The 12103-nt window shown below is 48.4% G+C and overlaps 1 protein-coding gene and 1 long non-coding RNA gene across 2 annotated transcripts; both read left to right on the forward strand.

Moving 5' to 3' along the window:
- The first annotated feature begins 6286 nt into the window (after positions 1-6286).
- Positions 6287-10993, forward strand: LOC120692197 (regulatory-associated protein of TOR 1-like). Its single transcript, XM_039975441.1, has 5 exons — positions 6287-6382; positions 6628-6713; positions 6861-6945; positions 7142-7214; positions 10355-10993. Exons 1-5 carry the CDS (start codon positions 6296-6298, stop codon positions 10624-10626), a joined length of 603 nt encoding a protein of 200 aa, XP_039831375.1. The 5' UTR covers positions 6287-6295; the 3' UTR covers positions 10627-10993.
- Positions 9129-10079, forward strand: LOC120692198. Its single transcript, XR_005682513.1, has 3 exons — positions 9129-9313; positions 9414-9470; positions 9735-10079. It is a non-coding gene; the product is annotated as an uncharacterized LOC120692198 (long non-coding RNA).
- Positions 10994-12103: the final 1110 nt, after the last annotated feature.

Below are 12103 nucleotides of genomic sequence, written 5' to 3' on the forward strand. Positions count from 1 at the left end.
TTTGATCAAGTCTTTTGGAAAGACTAAGGTCATAGAGTCTAGCCCACCTATCGACTGCTCTGTTTGCCCTAGTTTGATCTCTGATTTGGATAGTCTTGCGGTAGAGAAAGCCAACCTGGAGAATGAGAATACCTATCTTAGAGCGATTCTGAGTTGGGTTTCTAGCAGAGAGCCGCAGTTGGGCATGATGATTAAGCAGTTCAAGCGTGGTGATGGGTTTGGGGTCGGTTACACATACACGAAGTCAGACTTTGACAGGTTGTATGGTAAGATTGGCAAGGTTGCTGGAAACACTGCTAGCACGAGCACGCAGCCTTCGCTTGTTGACCCCGCGGATGGTGTGCTTAAAGAACCACCGAAAGCACCTCCGCAGAAGCAGGTTTGGGTTCCAAAGCCCAATGAGCTGAGGAATCCCCTCGGCACGCTCCCTGCTGCCACAGCCCAGGTTGCCCAGAAGAAGGGGGCTGCTCCTCCCCGTCCGCAGGCTAGGCCTCCACCTCCCAAGCGTGAGGTGAGGTACCACTGCGAGTTCTGTGACAGGGAAGGTCATCTGGAGGAGTTTTGCTTCAGGAGGAAGCGGGCTGTGAGGAGAGAGCAGGAGAGACGGAACGCGGACATGTACTCTGCTCGGGTGCATGGTCCTTCTCGGCGTGGTGATAGGCGAGTTGCTAGGGCGCGCCGTGTAGGTGGAGGTCAGGGAGACGGTGGAGGTTACCGTGCTCCAGCGGGTGGTCGCTTTGCCGGCCGTGCTCCTGGTCGTTTTCAGTACGACTATGGACCACGAGACCGAGGCGTTGGAGGAGGTTTTGAGGCTCCACGCTTTCCTTGCGGTGGTGTTCCTCAGTCACGCGGTAGACGGGACGGGGGATACGCTTTTCCTGGTTTTGCTAACCCTTCTGTAGAGCAAATGGCTCGACACTGGTTTGCTTCTCACTTTGCTAACCCCAGTGTTGAGACATTTGCTCGCCCTTTGTCTCACTACTGATGTGCAGGTCGGAGGCTTGGAGAACAGGTGGATCATGGACTCCGGTTGTTCGCGCCACATGACCGGAAATGACAAATGGTTCTCCAGCCTCACCCCGATGCGCTCAAAGGAGTACATTGTGTTCGGGGATAATGGAAGAGGAAAGGAGATGATGAGCTCGGCACCTCCATCTTTGAAGATGAGGAGGAAGAAGCTGCAGATGGCGAGGCTGAGGCTACCACGCGTGCTGTGGACCCAGCTATCTCTGCTACGAGCTCGGACGATGACGACGGCCCCGACCCGACTACGTCTACTTCCCGGGGGCTGTTCGAGGAGGTGACTCAGGCTTCACCAGCTGCACCTGAGGAGACACCAGTCTTGGTTGAGGAGGAGGCGACTTCGACACGGGAAGCACCGCGACACATTCAGCGTCGCCATCCACCTCAACAGATGCTAGGTGATCTCAACGAGCGAGTCACCAGGTCCAAGGTAATAAGTATCACTGGCTTTACTCATTCAGCGTTTGTTGCCTCTTTTGAGCCCAACGATATTGGACACGCTCTTTCTGATTCTAATTGGGTCGATGTCATGCATGAGGAACTTGAAAATTTTGAAAGAAACCAAGTTTGGGTTTTAGTCGAGCCTCCATCTGCTTGTAATCCCATCGGAACAAAGTGGGTTTTCAAAAACAAGTAGGGTGAGGATGGGTTGGTTGTTCGAAACAAGGCTCGTCTTGTTGCTCAGGGGTTCTGCCAAAAAGAGGGTATTGATTTTGAGGAAACCTTTGCTCCTGTTGCTCGTTTGGAGGCTATTCGAACCTTTCTTGCATTTGCTACTTCCAAGGGTTTTAAGGTTTTCCAAATGGATGTTAAATCTACCTTCTTGAATGGTTTTATCGAAGAAAAGGTTTATGTGAAGCAACCCCCTGGTTTCGAAAATTCCAAGTTTTCAAACCGTGTTTATAAACTCCAGAAAGCTCTTTACGGTTTGAAACAGGCACCTAGAGCTTGGTATGATAGATTGAAAACCTTTTTGCTGGCTCAGGGCTTTAAAATGGGATGTGTTGATAAAACTTTGTTCCTCATGCGATCTGGCACTGATTTCCTTTTGGTTCAGATATACATGGATGATATTATCTTTGGTGGCTCTTCTCACGCTCTTGTCTCCAAGTTTTCTGAGCAGATGTCCAGGGAGTTCGAGATGAGCATGATGAGTGAGTTGTAGTTCTTCCTCGGGCTGCAGATCAAGCAAACTCCTCAGGGCACTTTTGTCCATCAAGCCAAGTACACTAGAGAATTGCTGCGGAAGTTCGACATGAGCGACTTGTCTCCTCAGCCGACTCTGATCAGCACATCGACGGCGCTTGATGAGGACTTGGACGGCGAGGCGGTGGACCAGAAGGAGTACATGAGCATGATCGGCTCTCTCTCCTGTACCTGACGGCGACGCGACCGGACATCCAGTTCGGCGTCTGCCTCTGCGCGCGGTATCAGGCTTCGCCGCGCACCTCCCACAGGCAGGTGGTGAAACGCATCTTCACGTATCTGAAATTCACCCCTGAATTTGGTCTTTGGTATTCTGCGGATTCTTCTCTGGTTTTGGTGAGCTTTTCTGATGCCGATTTCGGTGGGTGTCGGTTGGATCGCAAGTCGACATCCGGCACTTGTCAATTTCTCGGTACATCTTTGGTGTCTTGGTCTTCTCGCAAGCAGGCTAGTGTAGCGCTTTCTTCCACAGAAGCTGAGTATGTTGCCGCTGCTAGCTGCTGCTCCTAGATACTTTGGATGAAACAAACCTTGCAGGATTATGGCTTGAGTTTCGGTAGGGTTCCCATATTTGTAGACAACATGTCAGCCATTAACATTGCAAAGAACCCTGTCCTACACTCCAGAACCAAGCATATAGACATCCGATTCCATTTCCTGCGAGATAATCATGAGAGAGTACACATAGACCTGATCCATGTCCCTTCAGAGAGGCAAACCGCAGATATTCTCACCAAACCGCTTGAGCAGTACACTTTTGCTCGCTTGCGAGGGGAGCTTGGGGTTTGTTACCCCTTTTGATCGCTGGTTTTTCTTTAGTTTGCTTTGTAGGCTTTATTTGCTTCTCTTTGATCTCTAGGTTTGGTAGTTGCATTGTGCATATGCATTGTACATTTTGCATTTTGCATTGTCTCACTTGCACTAGCATTCTTGTATACATTGCTATGATCTTCTAGTGCCTGCTAGTGTGAGTTGATAAACTTGATCATGTATAGCTTGCTCCATTGTGTATATAACATCATCTGAGTTATGCTATTTTGATTTGAAAATCTGAAAACATGATCACCCTGTCTTGGCTACTAGCATGTTAGGGCGTGTTGATGTGCTTTGCTATCTTATTCATGCTAGTGTGCCTTTTCGTTCAGCAATTCATACTTGAAATGATCTAAATCTGATAAAATTGCATGAACTATTCTTGAAATGGATTGAAAAGATTCAGGTGGGATTGCTTGTCGCACTGATCGAGCTTTCGGGATGGCTCACTTTGCACTTGTGAGAACCCGGGCAAGGCTGTGCATGACTGAAACGAGTGCTTTAAGCTTCTGATTGTCTTTTGGCATAGGCTTGGCCTCGTTGCTAAGTAAAGCATGACAAGCTTTCAACCCCTGTCATTAAAGAATTGCTTGATATAAATTTGATTGCAAAATGAATGTTGGCAACTTGTTTTGGCTGGTTTGGCTCACCTGTATGAGTTTGAGTAGCACTGCTTTCATTTCCTACTTGTTAGTGCTAGATCATGGGTGATGCTTTTATTTCTCCTAAACTGAACTTGCCTAGCTCTAAACTGATTTGATATACCCTGTTGAGCTAGATGCAGGTCTAGTTTATGGATGCACACGTGCTTGTGACTAGATGTTGCTCATATCTTTGTATCCCTGAATGCTTTCACTTACACCTCCTGCATCGCATTCATTGCATAGCATCTGTTCAGGGGGAGTTTCAGCTTCAGGGGGAGCTTTAGGTCTTTCTAGACTTGATGTGTGCATGTGCCAACAAGGGGGAGAATTTTGAGAGAAGTGATCGAACAAGGGGGAGACTTGTTTGATTTTTTGAAAAACTTGTTGTGCACAGGGCTTTGAGAGTGCATCATTTTGGGAGAGTTGCACATGTGAGAGGGAAAAACTTTGCTTGTGGAGTTTCTGCTTTGGTTTTGGCTCCTGGTTTCCTCGTTTTCCCTCTGCTGCTTGCATTACTGCGTCGAGCGTTACCTCTGTCTTTGAGGAGTCATGTTTTGGCTTTTGATCGATTGCATCGAGCCGTTGCCCTTGTCTTAGGGGATCGATCTCTGCTTGAGTAAGTGACTGTTTCTGCTTTTCTGAGTTTTGTGTCACTTGATTGAGTTCTTCGCCTTCTTGTTTCTCTTCTTTTCACTTCTCTTGGTTCATTTGTGGTGTGTTGACAATGCACTCATCAAGGGGGAGATTGAGGAACGAGAGTACTCTATCCTGCTTGTGATGAGTGAATTGTCAACCGTGCGGTGTGATCGTGCGCTTGGTCTTTGGATTGCAGGTACACGGGCGTCGAGTGTCGACGGGGAGCTGCCGTGGAGGTGCTGTGGCCGATGGACCGTGCGGTGGACGGCAGTGAAGGGCAGCCGGGACCGGAGCTCGGACCGGGCGGCAGCTGTGGCGTCCACTCCTGGATCGAGGGCGCAAGCGGCGACGGAAGGCGGGTTTCTTGGTTTGCGCCACAAAACCAAGAAGGCGGACGGCGGTTGAAGATGCCAAGTCGTGGAGGCACGGGCGTCGGTCTCGGGACTGACGGAGGCGACGGGCGTCGACGGCGTCTAGGGCCTCGCTACGGGCGAGGAGGTGACGGGCGTCGGACGGCGTTTAGGGCCGTCAGAAGGCCGAGGCGGGAACGGCGTCTAGGGCCACGGCGCGGAGGCGGGAATCTTCCCGCGCGTGAGGTTTTGGCGGTTTTCTCAAAATCCGCCACCTACCCGGGTTTCGCGGACCCTCCAAAACCGCGGACTGGATCTTCATCAAGACGGCGGCATCGCGGAGAAGACTTCGTTTCGAAGAAAGAACATCGGCCGTCGGATGAGATCGTGTACAGGGGGTGCTGCAGGCCAACCGGTCTGACCGGTCCCTGGCACCGGTCTGACCGGTCGAGCGTACCGGTCTGACCGGTCCCGCGGGTATAAATACCCCTTCACTTGTGTTACGTCAAGGGCGGCTTTTGTATTGTGTCCGTGAATTCTCTGTTTCTCCAGGCCGCCGCCCCTGTGTCTCTCTCCCCCCGTTCTTCCCTTTAGGGTAGATTTAGTTGATGAATTGTTGAGACTTTGTGTGGGAATTGATTGGGAAAGGAGGCCCTATCCTCCTCGTGCCCTCTGGGCTTTTGATTCGATTCAATCCCCTGGTTTTATGCCTTGTGCAATGGATTTTTGACTTCGTTTTTGGCGCACTTGATTGCGAGGAGGCTACGAGTTCTTTGCTGCGATTCCCGTGCATCTAGCCCTGTCCTACACCCTCTGGAATCACGAGCTCTTTTGAATTGGATTTCTTGAGTTTTTGAGAAAACCCCAATCTCTTTTGATCTCCCCTCGAATTCTCAAGATTCTTTGATCTTTAGGACGAGATCTCTTGGGGATATGTTCACGGGGTAGGGGCGAAGCAATCCCCCAAGTTTCATCGATTTTCGTGGTCGTTTGGTCGAGATTCACCGTTTGAATCAAAGTTTTTCGGGGTTTTCTGGGTGCCACCGGTCAGACCGGTAGGCAAGACCGGTCAGACCGGTCTGCTAGATTTTGAACAGCTGCGACCGGTCAGGATATAGGCTTGGGTGATTTTTCGGGATATAGGCCGACGGTTCTAATTTCGAAGAAATTTTGATCGGCTCCCATTCACTCGCCTCTGGTCGCCGGTTTCGGTCCCTCATCCTGTGAATTCACCTGAGGGTTTAGCTGATCCACATTTAAGCTCTGCTGCAGCTCCCAGTAATGCTGAACTAAGTATAATTCCACAATCAACAATTTACAACTGCAGCAGTGGTCATTTCTCTATGCCACTTTTAACTGATTCTGAAGATAATGAAGAAGTGAATGCTAGAAGAGAAGAGAGAGAAAGAATTGCATTAGATTGCATTGAAAAGTGCCAGCGATCCTGTATGTTGATAGATATATTATTCTGCATTAAGTTGTTGTTGTTGGTATTCTTGCATATTTATCTGTTCCTTTTCTTTTGTTGTTGTTGCTCATCGTGGGAATAGCAGCTTGCAAGATGACCAGCCAAATTACTAGTTGGGACACGAGGTTTGAGTCAGGTAGTATGCATCTGGTGACATGTCTTCCATCTTGGTGTGGGATCTTGAAAAGGAACAACTTCTCAGCACCATTGAGTCCCTTGCTGACAGCGCGATTTCTGCACTGGTGAGTAGTTGCCAACTTAACCAAAAGATATGTAGCATACTCCATTGTAATGGTTTTGTCAGCTTATGTTGTTATTCTCCGTTCATTTTGAAAGTTTTTTTCCTTAGTACACGTGTATTTCTGTTCTATAGTCGTGAGATGGGCTATTTGATTGCTTTATTATGATTCTTTCCATCAAGTCTTTTGCTAATCTGGTTCACATCGTATGTTTTTTAGCATGACTTCTGCTTGCTTCTTTGTTTCAGTCTGCATCTCAGGTTCGATCTGGACATTTCGCGGCTGGTTTCGCTGCTGGTTCTGTTAGGATATTTGATGTCCACACACCTGATAGGTAAGCATAGTAGTATTCAGGTCCTCTGGCCTTCAGCCATTTGATGCATACCATGCATATGTTGCAGGTGTCCTATCCAATATCCTGCTTCATCTTTCTTTTCTGCCAACTTATTTTTACTCTGGATATTCTTATTCTATATTGTAGGCTTGTCTATATGGCGAGGCCGCATGCCCCAAGAACAGAAAAGGTTGTTGGCATAGGGTTTCAGCCTGGGTTTGATCCATACAAGGTAAATACTACCACCTATCTTCACTTGTATGTTATGCTTCTTTTGTTTTGGTTTGTTGAAGCACGTTAAACTATTTTATGGGCTTGCTTAGGCTTTACAATGCTTTCTTATTTATGATCATTTTATGTTATCACAACCCCAACTTGCTTGGGAAAAAGGCTATGTTGTTGTTGTTGTTGTTGTTATGTTATCACAGATTGTAAGTGCGTCTCAAGCTGGGGACATTCAATTTCTTGATGTTAGAAGGGCAGCAGAACCTCAGGATGTAAGTGGGCGCAGGCCCACCTGCAATCCTGCTAGAATTAGCTGCAAAATTCGGCCTCGCGGGCACCTGCAGAGGCCTGCTTTTTTCAAATGGGCTTGCGCAGGCATACCTGCTAAGCCCAGCAGCATCCGCAGGCAAGCCTAGAGGCATTCGGTCCAACTGTGGATCGCCTCAAGGGGAGCTGCGGCAGCTCTCCCGAACCCTAGCCTCATCCAGCCTCTCCCTCTCGGTCTCTCCGTCTCTCATCTCACACTCGCCTCTTTCAGCCGCCGCCGCCCCCAGGCAGAGGGGCGTCCAGGTGGCCAAACTGCCGCCGCGCCCGCCGGCCCCCAGCCCCCAGGCCGCCACTGCCCGCCGCACCCAGTCCTGCAGCCGGCGCCTCGCCTCGCAGGAACAGTGTTTTCCTCTGATCCTCCCCGCAAGGCCGCGGCATCCACCCGGCGACCCCCTCGCGGCGGCCTGCACGCGACCGTTCCATCCCCCCGCGGTGGCGAGTGAGCGCCCCTTCCGCACCGTCCGCGCCGCCGCCCCCTCCCTCCTGCAGTCCGCGCCGCCCCCTCACTCACTCCGGCGATGCAGAGCTCCGCAAAATCCGCGGCGCTGCCCTCCCTCCCTACCTCCCTGCACTGCGCGCCGGCCACTTCCCTCCCTCCCTCCCCTGCAGTCCGCGCGGCTACCCTAGGATCTGTGCCCGCGTCGTCCCGTGCGCACCAAGCCGAAGCACGATCGCCTCTGATTCATGGCGCCGCCATGCCCTCCGGACCCACACAGTTCTTGTTGCGCCAGGCCACCGGATCTTCGCCTTCCCGGCTTCCCTCTGCCTGCATGGTTCAAGAACAGGTATGTCTGCCACTGGATGCCAGGCTTCGATAGGTTGTCTAGATCCTGCTTGATGAGTAATAAACGAGGAATGATTGGTGCTATGTGATGGATTTAATGTTTGCTGATGCTAAGATGGATTTACATAGGCTGATGATTTAGTGTTGAAGGATAATTTCCCTGTTCGTGTCTGTCTTAGATTTACCTGTAAATTGTTAGTTAACACACTGGCAACTGCTGTACATGGAAGGGTAGGTCGTGGTGTAGTAGCAGTAAAAGCTGTTCGTTTCTAACTTGACAAGTAAATTCCCTGCTAACTTTATCAGAAGTGTCGTTCATGCATCAACAATTCTTTCATTGTTACTTAAAGTTTTTTCATGCTTAACTGTATAATCTTAACTTTAGATCCTCTACTGCACAAGCTTGACATTTTTTCTTGCTTGTCATACATGACATTCTTACCTTATCTTGAAATAATATTGCATTTTCTTCTTTGCAGATGGAGTTGGCATCAATCCCCAGGGCATCACAATCTGTACCTGAAGAAGTTGGGGGCTCAGGTGGCGCACCTTTGATCAGCTCTTCAGCAACAAAGCATAAAAAGCCTCCTGCTATGGGAAATCAGAAAAGGCACATGGTTGCAAAGCGGGCAGAAACGACTCAAAAGAAGCAATTGGCTAAAAAACGAGTGAAGTCTCCTGCAATGGGAAGTCAACAAAAGTCTCCTACAAGCTCTCCATTAAAGAGGCGTGCAGAAACAAGTAAACAGAGGCCTGCAAAGCGGTTCAAGCCTCCAATGGTGGGAAACAAACAAGTGTCTCCGCTGGTGATAAGGTCTCCGCTAGTGACAGGTTCTCCAATGATGAGGTTGGTTGTGTCACCTGTGGTGATGGGGCCAAGGTCGACGTCACGCAGCCCGACAAGTCCTATATTGGAACCACATGCTCCAGAGAGATCCCCATCCCATTCCACATCGCCATCGCAAGGTTTTCAGTTAGCTACAAAAGCTATATTTTCTTCTGGATTATATAATCTTTACATATGAGATGGCACAAAGATATATGATATAACTGAATTGAGAGTGTAGGCCACTAGTTCACAAAAGCCTCCAAATTACAGTTATATTGTTTGAGTTCTGCAACGTTAATTGCAGTGTCACCTGACAATGATATTACGTCTCTTTTTCCTTAATGTTACATGTAGTACATGATCATTGTATTTGTGCTTACTATACTGAAAGGTGCAATTACCATGGATGTATTTCTGAATACCAACTGGGAAGAGGTAAAGAGCTGCTCAGCTGTCGACTATGGATGATACCTTATGTTATTTTCCTTATATCTGTTCTTTGATGAAAACCTTATTTTCTTTCCTATGCTTGCAGTTCTTTATAACTTGTGCAAAGTGTGACTGGCTGGACAACAAACATGTGGTCTTTGGGGTAAGATTACTCAGTTCAAATATCTCTTTCTGTGACCAAACATCAAGCAATTGGTTTTTAGAATATTATGGCAAGTAGATGTATATACCTTATTAGTTTGGAGACAATAAGATGTGGACCAAAAAAACAATCAGATGTCTTGCCTTTTGTCACTTTTTTCCAGAAATTACTTATGATGTGCATGACTTGTGAACTTCGTGTGCTATTTCATCTTGCCATGTTTCGAGTAATCCTTGATATGTTTCTCCACTTTATTTTTCCCAGCTATTGGAGGCGAGGACATGTTGCTGCATCTGTTGGCTTCATATCTGATTAGCTCAACGCTAGGGAAAGAATAAAGTGTGAGTTAGCTGAATTAAGGCTGATGTAGACTGTGTAGACGATGAATTAAGCCAGATGATGAATTTCGATGGTTGATGGATCTGGAGAAAAGCCAGATGATGAATTAAGGCTGTGTAGACGATGTGAATGATGTTTGTTTTTATTGTAGATGGTAACTGAACGAGCATCAGTGGAGTATTGCATATTTGTTCTTCCCAGCTCTGAGCTCTGAGCTCTGTGTAGACGATGTGAATTAAGGCTACTACTCTACTCACCATGGTCCCTGAAGTTCTGAGCTCGTCTTCCCAGCTTGTTCACCCAGTGGATCACCTGGCCCTTGCTGCCTGAAAACCATAGCGTGTGGACTTCCTGTTAGCATCAAGCACGTTGCGGCGGTTGCGGCGGCCTGCAGGTGTGCTTGCATCCTCCGCCAAGGCCTAGCGGGCCAACGCAGGCTGAAAATCTTTAGCACATGGGCTCCTGCCGAGCAAGCCGCCTGCGCACGCGGCAGTTGCGGCGGCCTGCAGGAACTCTGCAGACCGGCCCGCTTACATCCTGAGCAGAACCATACCTGACTATCGAGGCACACAGGGGTTCACTTACAGCGTTAGCTATTCATCGGCATGCCCCTGTTGTCGCGAGTGGTTCAGCCAAGCAGATGATTAAAGTGTTCAGTCTTGAAGGAGAACAGTTGACTAAAATTCGCTACCAGCCGTCGTTTATGGGCCAAACAATTGGCAGCGTGAATTGCCTCTCTTTCCACCCATATAAATCACTCTTGGCCGCTGGTACTGGTGATAATGCTCTTGTCTCTATCTACGCTGAGGAAAATTAGAAGATGGCCTACATCTTGTGACATGCAATCACAATGCAATCGGTAGGCCTTATGTTTTGGCCGATGGTGGCTCCACGCCATGGTCCAGCTACAAGATCCCAGATGATGTGAAAGCCTTGTGACCGACATGGTGGTGACGGCGCCGGAGCATTTGGCAGTTGGACTGACAAGTACAGTTTGTAAGATACAGATAAAGATTCAGTTTGCCTCCTTGCAGAAGGTTATGAAACCCTACCCTAGATCTGTCATTGAACTTGGAGGCTTACCCCAAATAATCAATCATACCTAGGTTAACCAAAATGTAAATAGTCACCTAATTTGGGTTGTCCTTTGGTTTGCCAATTGTAAAAAGGTTTGCAGACGTTCACCATGATATTTTTTAAAAAAAAGGTTTGGTAGGGCTACTGCCTGGGCAAGCGGGGTTGTGTATTTGGGCCCAGCCGCCCAGGTAGAATGCATGAACATGCATCACAGATGGCAACATTGTCTGAATAGATAGATGCATTTGTCCAGCTAATATGGAGCAGTAGATGGTATTAGCATGGATCAACCAATGTTGTGGAATCACTTGCATTGTAATCATTGGACAGATTGTCCATCTGTACATACGGATGGTGTTGGTGCAGTTGCCAGCGATGGTATCTGTGTGTACCCTGGACGTGGGTATGATGAGGATTGATTATATTTACTTCATCGATGAGGGATTGTCTCCCCACATTGGCTGCTGTGCAGAAATTGAAGATGATGAAGTGATGAGGGACCGAAACCGGCGACCAGAGGGGGTGAATGGGAGCCGATCAAAATTTCTCTCGAAATTCACACCGTCGGCCTATATTCCAAAATCACCACAATCCCTCAAGAATTCTAGGTGAAGTTTGGGATAGCTATGGAAGAGCTAAACCAACACAAAACACCCCTAGATCGTGCGAGAGAAACCACGGAAGCGAACGAGAAAATCCGCAGACCTGGCAGACTTGGACCGGTCTGACCGCTCTCTCCGACCGGTCAGACCGGTCGGGCTGGAGTTCAAAACCCAGACCGGTCGAACCGGTTTCAGAGACCGGTCAGACCGGTTGCACCTAGACAGATCGCAGACAAAGCTTCAAACGGCAAATCTCGAGCAAACGAAGTCCAAATCCAATGAAACTTGGAGGATAGCTTCACATCAACCCCGTGAACATATTCCCAAAAGATCTTTCCCAAAAGATTAACAGATCATGAGAAATCAAGGGAAGATCAAAGAGAATTGGGGTTTTCTCAAGAACCCAAAAACTCCAATTTGTGAGAACTCTCGATTCCAGTAGATTTAGCACTTGGCTAGAAGGATGAGAATCGTCACAAAGAGTCCATCAAACCACGAATTCAAGGGTTCGTCTCCTCCGAACACAAAACACACCAAAAGAGGAGAATTGAAACCCAAAACGCAAGAGAGGAAGGGGGACGAAAAGCTCAGCACACACGGGTGAATCTCAAATCA

This window comes from Panicum virgatum, chromosome 9N (assembly GCF_016808335.1).
Source record: "Panicum virgatum strain AP13 chromosome 9N, P.virgatum_v5, whole genome shotgun sequence".
Taxonomy (NCBI): Eukaryota; Viridiplantae; Streptophyta; class Magnoliopsida; order Poales; family Poaceae; genus Panicum; species Panicum virgatum.

Bases quoted from the DNA above. Each gene is read 5' to 3' on its own strand.
- LOC120692197 (XM_039975441.1), top strand. From the start codon at position 6,296: ATGTCTTCCATCTTGGTGTGGGATCTTGAAAAGGAACAACTTCTCAGC. The intron at 6,946-7,141 runs GTAAATACTACC...ATGTTATCACAG, and splicing joins CTGGGTTTGATCCATACAAG to ATTGTAAGTGCGTCTCAAGC. The intron at 7,215-10,354 runs GTGGGCGCAGGC...CATCCTGAGCAG, and splicing joins AGCAGAACCTCAGGATGTAA to AACCATACCTGACTATCGAG.